This window comes from Perca flavescens, chromosome 23 (genome assembly GCF_004354835.1).
Source record: "Perca flavescens isolate YP-PL-M2 chromosome 23, PFLA_1.0, whole genome shotgun sequence".
In the NCBI taxonomy this organism is placed as follows: Eukaryota; Metazoa; Chordata; class Actinopteri; order Perciformes; family Percidae; genus Perca; species Perca flavescens.
Genome location: NC_041353.1, coordinates 24,081,451 through 24,097,524, shown reverse-complemented (window position 1 = coordinate 24,097,524; position 16,074 = coordinate 24,081,451). Strand labels below are relative to the sequence as shown.

Here is a 16,074-nt window from a genome sequence, read left to right as displayed (position 1 = left end):
CCGAATGGCTTCTCTCGCATCTTTCTCCACCGCCATTATGGAACTCGCCGAAGGGTACCGAACTTCAGCGTCATCAAACTCAGCCACTCCCTCAGACGTAGTACTGAAGGGAAAGGGCAGAGCCAGGCTAGTGGAATGTGTCTCAATGGTGTGTCTCAAAAATATGTTTTTTTCCGTGATCAAAATGTCATACTGCTTGCTTTATATTGAGGCCTCAAATATAGTGCCATGATGCCCTAGCAAAAATGGATTTAATCAGTGGTGCCTGTGTCAGACCAATCACACACCCTCTGTGTATGTTGCTAGCCACAGCTAATGGTTGTACAGTCGGTACATTAGCTGTTCGGGGCAGATTCCCACAGACTGCAAAGACAATGTCAAATTTGTGCAAATAACACGAGGTGAACATTTGCTTTATATGTACAAAGAAAGGCGAGATCTGGTAGCTGCTTTGCCATCTAATTTTTCTTCAGAAACTTCTTTTGAAGAAAGGCTTATATTTTAGAGAGATTTGACATTTTCAGAACGTCCGCCATGTTTAAATAGTTTATAAGATAAGATAGACTTTATTAATCCCACTCTGGGGAAATTCCTGTGTCACAGCAGCTCAAAAGAAAAACAATGTACACACATCAGAATAACACAAATACACATTAAGTAGACATAGGAGAAAAAAATATACATAAAGTATATGAACAAGAAACTAGAATCCGTTATAATAATAATAATAATAGTAATAAAAACAGACATATTTACACAATAAACACCCTTATATAAATAGACAGTATATATACTGATATACAGATGAAATTGAAAGCAAAGAGCTTTGTGTGTATGTCTGTACACGCCAAATAAACAGAGCAAAGTGCGTGTCCTTTGTCGACACCTTTTGTCCGGTACTGTATGTGAAGTGTTGAGAAATGCCATTCACTGCACAGCCTACTTGAAATAAGCGGATGCCTGTTGCCAGACTTCAAGCAGCAATTTGAAATTGTGGGCGGGTCAAGGCTGTAGACACAGCATGAACCACATGTTCACCTCAGAAACGTATTATATGTGTAAATAATAACTGATTTCAAACCAGAGTTTAGATCTTTGCAGGGGATTCCTAAACTCATCTTTTGTCAGGTATGTTCTCACATTAGGTGGAACTGCAGAAGTGAAATGATCAAACTTATTTTGCCTCATTTCCAAATGTTTTCTTAAACATTAAGTGAAATTGTATAAGTTGGAATTATTGAACACCTCCTGTGCAGACACCAGGGTGATAAAGAGTGCCAGATTTGATAACGTGAAGATGCCTGGTGGCCGATGTTCCTTTATGACATTATGACAATAGAAGTTAAACACAAATGCACTGATCTATAACAATTTTTTTTTTTCATTGTCACAATTATATATATATATTTTTAATGGCAATGTAACCAAATCAACACCACTCAGTCGCGAACAAATCTAAAAAAAAACAATGCTTTACTTTTACATCTGTAGTCAGAGAACCAAAAATACTGTAAACTTGAAGTTGATAAAAATCTTAAATTTGCTGTAGGTAGGATTGTGAAGATCCAGTTCTTAGCCAAACATTTGAACATCGACAACTTCTCAGTCCCTCCCCCCCTTTCCGCTAAAGCCCAACGGTATCCTAAGCCCCTCCCCCCACAAGGGAGAATGAATGTGTGTGCATGAGCCCCCCTGGCCCTGACTGGTGCATCTGAACAGGTAGCGGTGGATTTTTGCAAATCTCACTACAGGCTGTTGGTGGTTTTTAAATGACCTGCTTCATGTAGTATCTAGATAGGGTCAGTTTCAGCAAATATGACAGAAAGGTAGTTTTATAAGTCTTACCTACTGCATCTTTAACCTCATCTTCTTAACCTTATGTGCGTAATGCAAAGTTTGTTAACACATAAGCTTACAACATATGACTCGCGCTTTTCGTTCACAAAAATACTCAATTACAAGTAAAAGCCCTGCATTGAAAATGTATCTAACTATCATCAGGAAAAGATACTCAAAGTATTAAAAGTAGAAGTACTCAATGCAGAAAAATCCTCCCATTTTAGAAACTGGAAATTATCCAAACAGTTCTGTCAATCAAGTGTTTAATGGTCTAATCATTTCAGCTGGACTTGTTGGCCTGTATATTGTTGGGTAGTTTCATTTATAATAAAACCTCAATATTTTATAAACTGCATGTGTTTTGTGTGCAACAATCTTAATGTGTAAAGTAACTAGTAACTAAAGCTGTAACAGATGAATGTAGTGGAGTAAAAAGTACAATATTTCTCTCTGAAATGTAGCAGAGTAGAAGTAGAAAGGGGCATGAAAAGAAAAGACTCAAGTAAAGTACAAGTGCATCAACATTTGGACTTAAGTACAGTACTTGAGTAAATGTACTTAGTTACATTCCACCACTGGTCGACACAGGGCATTGGAATCAGCTGCTTGGTGCAAACCTCTCTTAAATAACTAAAGCTGAGACTTTTCTTCAGTGTAGTTGTGCAGCCCTACTCCTCACCTCCTCTCATTCCTCTCCCAGTCTGCCCCCCAGTGCCCCTCCAGGCGTCCTGCCTCAGTGGGGAGGCCGGGAACAGGAAGCCCGCTGGGCAGCACGGAGAGGAGGCTGCGTGGGGCCGTGCAGCGCTGCTGGAAAGAGATCCAGAGGAACTGTACCGAGGAAGATCCTCAGCGAGAGGGACACATCAGCACCACCTCCTTCCTGGGTGAGCAGCAAACCACAGGCAATCATATATGACCCGGAGCTATTCCTTCTACCTGCTACATGCTCAGGACTGACTGTTTGTTGCAGAGATCCTCCAATCTCTCGGCATCAGTATGACTCAGGAGCAGCTAGAGCGTCTGGCTGAGAAGTTTGACATCACCAATAATGGTTCCGTTTCATATCACAACTTCCTTCGTCACTTCCTCTTGAACCTAAAACCAGCAGAGACCAAGATGGAATATGAGCGACGTAGACTCCCTCTTCCTATTACACCGGTAAACATTTTTATTATACTGCAATTCTATGTCTGCACGTATTAAGCTCTTAAATGGGTGTCCAACCCATCTAATATTGAGCTAAAAATGAGGTGTGTAAATAATTTTGTCCAAAGAAATAAGTTTTTCCTAATATACATTTGTATCTCCTCCACTTTGATGCAACATGGTGCAATAAAATGCAAATTGCGAATGACTTAACCCTCTGAGGACAAACAACGCACTGGCTAGTCCAAGCAGTGTTTGACAACACTCCTTTCATTTTTCATTTTAGACATTTATTTACTATTTTATTCATATATTACGCTACTTTTGTGAACCCAATACTTTTGTCAACTCATTTCCAAAGCACCAAAACAATTGTAGATCTAGGTATGTTTTCACAAGAGATTTGAGAAAGATTTCTGCTTTAGGGCCAAATTATCTCTTCACACATTGCTCTGGAACAATTTTGCATATCACTACACAAAGCTGAGTTTGTTCTGAGCATTTTGATATGATACACATGGGGATCAGTTATATCTATTTTTTTATTTAACCTTTATTTATCCAAGTTGATTGAGAACAATTTCTCATTTGCAACGACGACCTGTCACATTCCCACAGTTCCACGTTCATACCTGGAGGCTGCCCAGTACAACCCCAATCTGATCTGCTGGACACTGAGCAGCTCCACTGGAGCAGTTGGGGTTAAGGGCCTTGCTCAAGGGCACCTCAGTGGTGGTGATGAGGGAGGGACAAGCGCTGCTCTTTCACTTTCCCCACCCAGATTTTATCCTGTCGTTCTGGGAATTGATCCAGCCACCTCCAGGTCCCAAACTCGTTTCTTTAACCTTTAGACCACCGCTGCCCACTGATATATGCTGATATATGCTTATCAATATAATATACTTTATTGTCCTCTTGGGGAAAAAATTTCTTGGACTCTGATCTGGCAACTTTAGCTGCACTTACAAGAAGATCAACAAATAGAAACAATAAAAAATGGACATCAATGAGAGCCACAGGCCACATACAGTAAATTGCACACTACATAAACAGAACACTGTGATACTATTGCACAATGCATATAGCCTCGAAAAGCATTATTATTTAACATATTGATCAATGTTGGCACATATGAGTTTTTAAAAAAACGGTTCAGTCTGCATTTGGGGACTCTGTATTGTCTGGGTGGAGGATGCTGATTGGCTGAAGGGAGAGGTTCCTCCACTCCTCCCCCGTCTCCTTCATGGCAGACTGTACCAGACTAGCGGGTCGAGATTTTAGTTTGCATGTTAGCAATTTGGAAATGTACTTTTCCCTCATGTATTCAGTCATCACAGTTGGAGTTAACGTGAAATTGGGACACGGGGTATGTACTTTCAGCTACACATGCCCATGCTGAGCAGCACATTTCATTTTAACTCTGCAGTCCCTCTCCTTTCCTCTGTTTAACATCTGATGTATTGTACTGTTATTGGCTGCAAGTTTAAATTGGGTTATAAGTGTGTGTGTGTGTGTGTGTGTGTGTGTGTGTGTGTGTGTGTGTGTGTGTGTGTGTGTGTGTGTGTGTGTGTGTGTGTGTGTGTGTGTGTGTGTGTGTGTGTGTGTTGGGTGGGTGGGGGCGACGCCGGGTTGCCAGATTGTGTAAACTCAGCGGGGACCTCCCACCCTCAGGCTCTCGACTATCGCCTCCCATGACAAGCAAACTGGGCAAGTTTGGTGAGTTTGCGGTGCTTTTCTGGCATGGGGAGGTGTATATGAAGCTTTGAACAATGACACACGGGTGGGCATGCGCTTAAAAGACTCCTGCTGAGCGACTGAGTTGAGCCCCCCCAAGCTTTAATGGAGCGTGTGGGTGAGGGCCCTTATCTGGCAACCCATGAGCTGCAAGCTTCCAAACCAACTTTGGAATCACAAAGACCTGCATTGTCTTGACCGAACCCACCACCATCTGTGTAAAATTGCCGAGAACCCCCCATCTCATCTGATTCTATGGCGTGTCTCTACACGAGATTACAGACAAAACCTTTTTTTTATCTGATCATAGAACAAACAACACTTTGTTCTGCAGCTCAGCTTGTGAAGAAATGAAATAGTGGCGCTAATGTGGGCTCTCACCTTTATTTGTTTTTGCTTTCTTTCTGCTTGTTCGTGACTTCCTGGTTGGGCTTTGGTTGTTGGTCTGATGGGATCCTGCAACGGTCTGGTCCGGTTCAGGCGAGCCAGGGTGTCCTGAGCAAAGATTGCGTGGAGGTCATGCTGAGGATGCACGATGTGGTTCACTCCTCCTGGGCCTCCATCAGACGCTGCTTCCTGACGTGTGACCGCAGCCGCACGGGAAGTGTCTCGGTGCAGGACTTTAGGCAGGTGAGGTCGGTTACCCCCCCCCCCCCCCCACACCGCAGAGCTCCACCTGCTGAATGTCAAAACACTCACAAACTGGTTCTTCATGAATTATTGATGCGATTGGTTCACTGGTGTCTGTTCTATCAAAATGTAGAAGAATGATGGAGGGTGACTGGAAATCCATGATGCTTCAAGATACACACACACACACACACACACACACACACACACACACACACACACACACACACACACACACACACACACACACACACACACACACCACTTGACAGCCAATCAGTAATTTTAATTGTTCAATTAAGCTGAAGGTTGAAACAAGACGGCTCTGACATTTTGGCCCAGGAGAGCAGCAGCTGACACTCCCGTTTTATTGTCCCTGCCGTTTACCTGCTGTCCATCTCACAGACGACGAGGCTCCCTGGGCTAATCGATAGAAACAATTAGCAAACTGTTCAGGGATGACGTCTCCTAAACCCCAACCCCAAACACTAGGACACACACAAATGTTCACACGTAGGCACTCCAACTCTTGCCGCTGTTGCCTTGCAGGTGCTGCGCCGCTTCAGCGTCAGACTGTCGGAGGAGGAGTTCTTCCACCTCAGCTCTTATTTTGATGCCAACACAGCAGGAAGGATCTGCTACAACAACTTCCTGTGGGCCTTTCTTCGCTGACCTCCATTCAGATGCCTAGTGCTACTTCAGCGAGCGTGGCTGAGTTACCAACTGCCCCGAGGGCCCCAGACGCTCAGGGGACCCCAGGTTTAGTGTTTGGCAATTACTTTGTGGTCATTTGGTTATGTGCAATTTGTAATATGGTAATTATGCACTGTAGAAAGCAAAATATAACCTGAAATGGTGAGCAGAGCACTCCACATTTTACCTAATCTTAAAGCTCCATCGTGTAATGTTTTGAGTTGATTCTTAGCAAAAAGCCCTTTGTTATTTCACAAATATGTACTCATTCATGTGTAATTACTTCCACCAACTAATAAAAGTATTCTGGTAAGCGTAGAATCTGACATTCAGAATCATTCCGAATACAAACGAGCAAGTCGCTCGAATGGCGGCAGCCATGTAGCGCCTCCATCTTTAAAATACATTAGCCAAAGAGGGACATACCTCCGCCTTTCGCGTTTTTACACTCAGTGGCACCGTGGCGAATGCCAGGGGGAGATTACTCGCGACTGCCGGCAGATTTGAAAGCCTGCTGAAGATGGAGGATCACGCCTATTCTTGAGGACGGATGTAACGCCAAGGAAGCAAAAAAGAGAATTAAAACAACAACACGACAGGCAAAGCTCCAAGACCAAAGATAATATTGGAGTGGTTAGAACAGCTGCGTGTAAACAATGGAGATACTAAGAGATCATTTCGGGTTCGGCCACCATAGGAGTTAAAATGAGTCGGAATGGGAGGAGCTAGAAAGTAATATTCAGTTGGTTGTCATATACAATTTCACCGCTAGATGGGAGAAATTCTTACACAATGTAGCTTTAAAAAGAAAATGTATTTCTCTATAACATTAAATATTGACACTAAACATTATAGATCGGTGTCCTTGAATTATTTTCATGTTGGAAATTCAGCACCTCAGATTTACATTCTACTCCCAACAATAGCGTTTCACTAGCGAGGTGGAAAGTAAGGGGGTTGGGAATAGCAATAGACAGACCTGCAGTCAACTTAAACCCTAAACCATGCAGTGGTTTCCATGTTCAGATATTGTAGAAGAGCAAGAATTTGAAAAACTTTGGCATTGAATGTATAATTTTTCCCCCAAAATCCCACCCACTTCAAACCAGACACAGAAAACAGAGTGTCCATGCAGGAACAGGATCACTGATACAAGAAGCTGATTGAGAAAGCAGGCTCGTTGGAGATGAACTGCGCCTCGCCTGTAAAGTGGACGAGAGCAGGCAGCAGCAGCCGGGGGGGCGGTGACAAAAATCCGCTCTCAAGTCAGACAGTTTTCCAGCTGATTCCAGCAGCCTTCAGGCTGAACAGGAAGTGACAGAAACACTGTGGTCCGATTCCGATTTAATAAAATGTTATCAGACCCATATAGCAGCTCCTACACAGTCTGCAGTTGTTTTTATTATGACAGAGTAGCTGTCAGAATGCTCTACATGCGATCTGTTGCTGATTTACACTGTAGATGATCTGTAATCTGAACGGACTTCTAAACGTCACTATCAGCCACACAACAGGTGTTCTGTACAGAATAAGCCTTTAAATCAGACAAATAGTGGTTAAAATCCCTCCAACTCCAAATCAATAAAAAGTTTATATAAAACATCATCACGTTGAGTCGATTCTGAACCAATCAGCTGTTAGATCAGCTGAGAGGCCAGCGTTTCCCAGCATGCCCCTGGGTCCACCTGGGTCTTTCAGTCGGTGAAAAGCAACTGCGCTACCTGCGTCTCAGAACTGCGGCCGCCATGATCTCGTGAGATTATCGTTGCCCATGTGTGCATGACGTCAGAGCAAGTCGGGATCAAGTCGGACACAAATCTAACCGCCATGCATTGGGCGCCGATCGCCGGTGATCGATTCTGCGCAGACCGGGCTCAGCTCGAACGGGCCTAGTGACCCCCATTTTCCACTGGACGCGTCTGTTCTGCGTTCCGGTTTTGTTCCGTCCCCCGCCACGCCCCTCATCACACCGGGAGGGTCTCAGAGTCTTGCTGCCCGACTCTCAGGCTATATTGTCTCTACTTTGTACTTTACAGAACAATCAGGTGTTTATTGAGCTAGCATCTACCTTCCACTCCAAGCACTCCTGTAATTAAACTCCATGCCTTCACTTTTCTGACGGCCCCTTGGTGGGTTTATCTGGCCCTGACGGCAAGATCTGCCACTGTCCCGACAAATCAATCCATCAAGGGATCTGATGACTGAAAAACATGAGGAAATATAGATGAACCAAGGAGAGCTTGATAAATGATTTGAGTTGTTCCAAGGGTTGTCCACCTTCTGTGACTATTTGACACTGATTTGTTTTCCAAAGCCAATCAAATAAAGTGCCTTTTCAGCAATGCAGACGACGGGAAGGACTGCATCTTTTGTTCAGACGGGAAGTGTGAAGTGTGATGGATGGCAGAGTAGGTAGAGGGGACGTCTGTCTTAGAGAGCTGGGAGTCATTATCTGAGGAATCTGAGCGAGGGACTAGCAGATGGAAATGGAAAAGGGATGATCAGAAACTGAGGAAAAAAAGTAGGCAGAGTGAGAAAGAGTATATGAAAGCTAGTTGTATTAATGGCAAAGTACAAAGCCATCCGCGAATAAATTACCCGGTCTCCCCTGGGATTACTAATGTAATTATTTGAACGGGGGTTCTCATTAGAATGTGCAGAGGTGTGGAAGACCTGCGGAACAAAATGGGAGACAGAGACGGAGAGGGTTGTTGCTACTGGAAATTAACTCGCTGGCTCGGGGCTCCATAATTGATACGAGACACAGATACCTTTTTGAGTGGAACAAAAGAGAAGAACCAGGACGGGAAAAGTTTCCTCAGCAGCCTTAATTTATCTCTCTCTCTCTCTCTCTCTAGAACAAGAAAATAAAGGAGGGGAGAGACATAAGGAAGGGAAGTAAGGAAGCATGAACCACAGGTCACAGATAAGGTTTTATTCAATCAGTGAATAATCTCTCCGAACCAGCAGAATCCTTCTGGTTTTAAGAAAGAGAGGTACTTTACATTTTTAGAGTTGTCTCCAGGAGCAACCCAGTAACATGTTGCCACTGTTGGGTCTTCATTTACTTGTTTTACAGTTTAAAAATAAAAAAAAATGCCCCCAACAACGACGGCAAAATACAATACCATATGAACACTTTCATTCCAAAATGCTATACATCCATTTCAAAAAAAAAAGAAAAGGAAAAGACCTGAAGTTCATAACCATCTAGTCTTGTTGAAATATAGAGGGTCCAGTCAGTAAAAATGTTACCAAGGACGCACGCTACTAATGATGCTTTTAAAAAAAGTACCACCGCAATCTGCTTTCAAGTCTCAGCTGTCAATCATTCAGCCTGTGTAGGCGTCCCTATATATATTTTTTATTTTTTCCCCAAACAGAAGATATCTCATTTTGGAACAAAACTATTCATATGCAGATTGTCTGAGTAGCAGAAGTCATTAACTCCTTTTAAGCATGCCTCAAGAAAGAAATCAAGAAATAGTACAGCACTTTTTTTTTCTTTCTTTTTTTTTCTTTTTCTTGGAAAAACAGGAAACACATAACACAGCTACTGAAGCAGAAGAGCATCAAAGTGAGACGTCTAAATGAGGACTGGAAGTGGAGAGTCGGACCAAACAGACAGCTTTTTATGAAACTGAGAGATGAAAGATCCTCCCATCTTTTGTTTTTTAATAGTTCCCTTTATTCCTTTCTTGGAACATTTTCCTTCATAGACATTAATTAACTTTGTGTTTTAAATGATGAGGCTGACCACTCCCTCTCCTTTTAAGACCCTGACACACCGAACCGACAGGCGCCCGTCAGGAGGAAAGCCAGTCGGACTGTTTGGTCTCCCCGAGTTGGTCCAAAAAGTGCCTCGGAACACACCGAAGCGACGCTGTAGATTCTGCGCGTGGGACGAGACGTAATACGTCTTCATAACAGCAGGCGGCGCTAATCTGTATTGTAGCCCAAAATGTTTTTAACCGGCAGCTGATTGGACGAACGTGTCACATGGGTGTGGCTGCTCCCGTTTTTTACAACCGGGCATAATGGCGGCTCGTTCAGAATACGATCTCATATTTATGAAGATAGTTCACTGAAACGTGTTTCCGAAAACCTTTAAAGCGATTCGGATTCAGCAGTTGCTGAATTGGTCTTCATTTCAGATCAACAAAGGTCAGTTTGATTTTGAATTTTGAATTTTCGTCAGATTTTAAGAGGCTGTTCGTCACACTAACATAAGTGCACTGATTCGCTTGTCAAGGGCTAGCACTCCACCAGTCAGATTGGTCATTGAGTCCGACTGCCCGCCCTCCGACTCAGCAAGTCAGGTCGGCCAAAATGAAGGCCGACGGCCCCTCCGACTGACGATGGAACGCAACACACCGAACGGACTCCGACCTCGCCAGACTGTCCGACGGCCGATAATCAGGTTGGTGTGTCAGCGCCTTTAAGCTCTCCTACTATTCCTATTAAATACACCCACACAGACACACACGCCCTATGTTGTGCTTGCACACTGTCCTCTGGATACATTCAAACTATCACTGCTAACCCTGAAGTGGTCTGCCCACTTCATGCCTAAAATCCTCGGTTGTAATGATATATTGTGCCAGAGTTCAACAAATAACCATTACAAAACCAATAAGTGAGGTGGGACTTGCTACTGAACTCAACTGCCAAACAAATACAATACAATACCGCATGTGATGCACATTGCCATAGCGACCACTTCTGCTAGTATCGCTGCTGGCCAAAAGAAACATGGCAGAATCAGTGTTAGCTAGGTTGTGGATTAACAAACTGTCGCTACTGCTGTAAAGCCAACCAGTCGGGAGCAGCCATCACAAACAATGGCACACCATTACCAAATACCATTTACACAGCGCACACAGAAAACAGAGAGCTAGGGTGACCGTGAGGAGACGTTCGCAGAATTCGACAAAAGTGTTGAGCAGAGATAGTTCTTACCTGCTTGACAAGAGAAACTCTAAACATACCGTTAAACACCCTCTACATTTACTAGTGGGCTTTTAGGAGGAACAGTAGTTTAGTTTTATAAGACAAACTCAAAGCAGCAAAGCCGAGTATGACATGATAGTTTCTGACTTATATATAGCCTATATTCTTTTTTTGTTTTGTTTACTTTTAATAGCAGCCTTAATAATTTAATAAACAGCCTTTATTTGTTTGTAGGGCTGGGTATAAAAAAAAAACAATTTCCTGATTCAAACCAATATTCGTTTGAATGATTCAATATCGATTTATAAAATCCAGAATCGATCTCTGTCTGTATCCTATCAAACTAGAAGACCTAAGGAACCCAGGTGGTTAAATAAAACTCCAAAGATAGGCTACATTTTGGCGAGGGAAGAACTGGCATGGCCATTTTAAAAGGGGGTCCCTTGGACTCTTAACTCAAGATATCTGAATGAAATGTCACTCAGTGAAGCTGCACTTTATTGTGTTGACTGCTGTAGTGTGTTCGTGGTTAATAAAAAATACATACTGTAATCGTAACTGCATCTGGGTCAATTCTTAATGTAAACATTAATCATTTGAATAAGGCACCAGCTAAGAGGGAGCCTTGTACATTTGTAGAATCTCTTTCATATCCGAGCAAAATTGGTTTTGCAACTGAAATATCCCTAATCAAATTGTTATTAAATCGAATATGTTCAGAAGATTGTGGCGTCCGGTGACTTTCCCGCGCAGAAACTTGAGGGAAGATAATGACCTCTTCTGAAGATGTTTTTTGAATCCTCCGTGTCCTCCTTGGCTACTAGCAACTGCGTGGTCACGGAAGGCTTGTATCATGTGGATGCGGCGACATTTTTGTTGTCCTTACTTAGAATTCATCATGGGGAAACAGAAACTACGCACTATAGCTTTAAGTGTCGTCGCTGCATGATGTTTACTTTTTGTCTTATAAACTGCCACTCCACCTGAAAGGACCGTCACCTCGCGGTGCAAAGTCACTTTTTGTCGGCTAAACTCAACTAGCAACGGCCGCTAAAACAACCGACAGCTCACGGTGCTCTGTAGACGGCTCCCAGTAACCTTTGGTTGGCTAAATTGAACCGTAAAGACCGCTAAACGTAACTGTCATGTGACCGATCGTCACGTGACCAACCGGCTGCCGCCTAATTTGGTAGGATATCGTACGATTTGGTGTGCATTCATTTTCTTTCATGAGAATGCGTTGTCATATTCACCAATTTGACATATGCCAAGGGAGGCAGGCGGGGAAAACGCTACGTTACGCACAGAGACGGGGCTCAAGTAGTATTAGCTGAAAAATAAATAAAAAGATTTGTCCCATAATGTGCAATGTTGTATTTTCTTTAAAAAATAAAAAAAAAAATGAAATTGGTACTGGTATCAAACATTTTTGAGCGATACCCAGCCCTAGTTCTAGGACTTCCAATTTAAGCTCTGGATGTATGTGTTGTCAAATTGATAAATGTGATTTCTCTACTTGCCCTTGTTCTTAAAGCTGCAGTAGCCATACTCGCTTCACCCTGGGCACCGTACCTTAAACCTAATCCTAATTCTGAACCTAAACCTAGCCTCTTGAAGAAGCCACGATCAGCCAGAATGTCTGCAATTTCATTGTCTAAAACTCAAAGTGCTCCACGTAACATTAGCATAACACGTACTGACACTTAGACTGTTGTTCATGCTCTTACCAGTGCACGCACCTCCCACCATTATTCACACACACACACACACACACACACACACACACACACACACACACACACACACACACACCATAGAAACATTAAGACATCAGCTGGCACAATGAATGCTGATGTGCCGAGGAAGCAGGAGTAAACTGCAGCCCCAGGGAACGTTCAAACCTAATGTCGGAGAGCAGGAGGATCAAAGTGTGACGTGGTCTTGTTATGCTAAGCACATTCAGACTCTTACTGAGAACAGAGAAATTCAGAAAATAGAGCAACGGGAGGAAAAAAAATGAAGCTTTTTCTTTTTAAAACACAGACGACCGCTAAGAGACGTGAAAGAGTTAATAATCACCATGATGGGGCCCGAGCAGCTTCACAGAGAGAGAAAATACCATAATAAGCATTTACATTACTAAGAAATAGACCAAAGGTAATGTAATAAGCACAAATATTAACATTTTTTTTTAAAGCATAGCAACAACGTGGAAATCTTCAAGTTCTTATTTTCTTTGACAGAGTACATTTACAAAGACCAGTTACACTACATGTAGTTACAGATTTACTCCTAAAAAAAAAAAAAAAAAAAAAAAGGATAAAAAGTTCCATCTCTCCCAACACGAGGGAGGGTGCTTGAAACAACCACCGCGGCTCGGAAGTTGGGAGGTTAGCGTGACTGTACAGAAGCAGCGTTAGCATGTAGCACCTTTACGTCGTATGTTACCTGCTGTCCAAAAGGCCCGCCTTCTCAGTTAGTACCAGCATGGAGGATAGAGAGGGAGAGAAAAAAAGAGGAGAAAAGGTGATAGGGGAGCTACATGGAAGGAGGAGTGGAGAGGAGAGGGGGAAAAAAAAAGAAGGGAAAGTGCTGCATGTGGTTAAGAGGCTTATGGGGGCTGTAATGGGGCCCAGGGGAGCGGTGTCATGTCTGACACCCTGACTCTCACACAGCCCCTGGCAGAGACCTCTTGCTGCTCTCACACACTCAATTTGATCACATATACACACACACACACACTGGCAAAAACACAGACCACAACCGTGCTCCGGGCCAGAGGAGGGGAAAGAAACAGGAGGAAGATAAGGGTGGCAGGAAGAGGCGGGACGAAATGAGGAAAAGTGATGTTTAAAAAGTGGGGGAACCATTCCGTTCCAATCCCCCTGGGCAAACGTTGAGCTGCTGTCGAGGTCGAGGCTTATCCCCAACCGTCCCGGAGACGAGGCCTTGGCTCGTTTCACTATGCGATTTACAGTTCATATAAATGAAGTGGAGAAAAAGGGCCAACAGGGACGTGTGGGGGCCTCCTGTCTCTCTGAGAGTCCCATCAGATTGTCAGTGCAGTAAAAGAAGACAGAGAAATGTCCGTTTGTCCGCATGTAAAAGCGTCTCTCCGCTTCGTCTCAGCGTTGAGATGAAGAAATGGTGACGGATAAAAAATAACATTAATATAGCATGAGGGAGCGTTCCTGGCTTAGTCCGCTCTATCTCCAGGCATGTGCCATACTGTGTGTGTGTGTGGCGTTGAACACACACGACTGCCTCGTATTTACAGAAAACCTGCTCCGCTCTCACCCACCGACCTCACCTAGCTCTCCTGATCGCCGGCCGGTGTTTTTGGGCGACCTGGCTTTAGTCATGTGGCCCGGGGGTTTGGAAGGTCGAAGACGATGGGCGCGTTCATGGGCAGGAAGTTGACCGTGCAGGCCGAAGCGTTGACGAACGTCGTGGTGCCGTCGGTCATCATGCCGTAACCTGGGGAGCAGTGGAAAAGGTGAGCTCCTGCACGCCATCAGCACAAACGTTTTTCACAGACAGTCACGTTTCCGAACCTTAAAACGAGAGCATCTATGTTTCTGTCTTACAGGTGTGCCCAGGTTACATACATTTAAGAGTTGGTTTTTCATTTTGGCTCAAACAGGAACGCACATGAATCCACTTTTGCTAGTTTAACGGAAGAAAAAAGGGTCTGTGCGTCAGGCGTATGGTTCTAAAGGGTTGTACTTATTGTCTTCATTAATTCTAGGTGTGTTTTGGGCGTAACATGCAATCAACCAATCAGAGATCATCTCCCATTAATTCTAGGTGTGTTTTGGGCGTAACATGCAATCAACCAATCAGAGATCATCTCCCATTAATTCTAGGTGTGTTTTGGGCGTAACATGCAATCAACCAATCAGAGATCATCTCCCATTCCCTTTAAAAGCCAGGCGTGTTTGGACCTTGGAGCATTGCTGTTATGATGGAGGATTTGCTGAGCAGGAATGAGAGAAGAAACCGATCTGCTCGTGCGTGAAGTGAACGCGCGTGAGCAGATCATATCATAATACTATTTCACGTTGTAATATTTTTATTTGGAATCTTTTGTTTGCTATTTGCTATTTAAACGACGCGGGCACTGGACGGGAAATTGCCAACTGCGTGGGTCTTAAACTAGCTCCTGTGGGTCATACTAGAGGGTGGTAGTCATGTATTAGTCCCTCGACTAATGTGTGTATTAGACCAGTGGCTCTCAACTGGTAGGACCCGTTCTGGGTGGCTCGCAGACAGCTGGTCAAAATTAAATAAATAATATTTAATGCACATCTGATTTTGGACACGCGTCAGAGCCGTGCAGCAGTCTAGCGCCGTAGCCATCATTTGATTAACGTTTTCAACTTTAAGTTTGTTGTTGATGTTCGGGCTTATTTGTTTGTTTTTTTGCAGTTTTGATATATCATTTATTTTCATAGTCACTTTTGTCCAATGCAGTTGGCATGCTCCTTCTCAGTTTCTTATTAATGTGTTCTGAAATACACTTTGTTAATATGTGTATTTATGTTTAAAAAAAAATGACATACGTGTGTTTTCAAAGCCTATTTCTGAAAAAATAAATATGCTTGTTTTGAATTCTACAAAAGTGGGCAAAAACCTATGTTGGCATATTGGTTGGAGGACTTATTGTAATACACGCATGTTTTTAATTTACTGCTAAATGTTTTCATTTTCTCAACTATTAATGAAAATAGACCAAAGTTGACTTATCAGTCATTGTATTTCTCTCTCTCTCTCTCTCTCTCTCTCTCTCTCTCTCTCTCTCTCTCTCTCTCTCTCTCTCTCTCTCTCTCTCTCACTGTTTTGACCATAGTCTCTCGTCCTCAGTGTTTGACACCATGCAGATGTTACATGTCTGAGCTGCAGTAGTCAGTCATAAAGCAGCTATTTGTATACATTTACATTCTCTCCTCCCATCCAGTACATTATGCTTGTTAATAGGAATGCCTTAATATACAATTTAAACACACACATTTTTCAGCATGTGCAGTTTTTCTTTTATCATAATAGTGCAAAACTTCACTGCGGCCCATTAACCGCATACTA

At 43.2% G+C, this 16,074-nt stretch overlaps 2 protein-coding genes across 8 annotated transcripts in view; one reads left to right on the top strand and one right to left on the bottom strand.

Annotated features, from left to right (window-relative positions):
* Positions 1–9,083, top strand: part of LOC114549832 (EF-hand calcium-binding domain-containing protein 6) — a 67,693-nt gene extending 58,610 nt beyond the window's left edge. For 5 of the 7 annotated variants that reach the window (XM_028570102.1, XM_028570104.1, XM_028570101.1 and 2 more), the window contains 4 exons: positions 2,540–2,723; positions 2,810–2,997; positions 5,200–5,349; positions 5,899–6,315. In XM_028570102.1, coding sequence (XP_028425903.1) covers positions 2,540–2,723; positions 2,810–2,997; positions 5,200–5,349; positions 5,899–6,021 — 645 coding nt within the window. In that variant the 3' untranslated portion in view covers positions 6,022–6,315. Of the gene's footprint in view, positions 1–2,539; positions 2,724–2,809; positions 2,998–4,621; positions 4,702–5,199; positions 5,350–5,898; positions 6,316–8,900 lie in introns of those variants that run through there. The other 2 variants (XR_003691586.1, XM_028570105.1) reach the window with 2 other exon arrangements.
* A 5,267-nt stretch (positions 9,084–14,350) lies between these two features.
* Positions 14,351–16,074, bottom strand: part of mpped1 (metallophosphoesterase domain containing 1) — an 83,758-nt gene continuing 82,034 nt past the window's right edge. The window contains exon 7 of the mRNA XM_028571360.1: positions 14,351–14,469. Within this exon, the coding sequence (XP_028427161.1) occupies positions 14,351–14,469 (119 nt within the window). The remainder of the gene's footprint in view (positions 14,470–16,074) is intronic.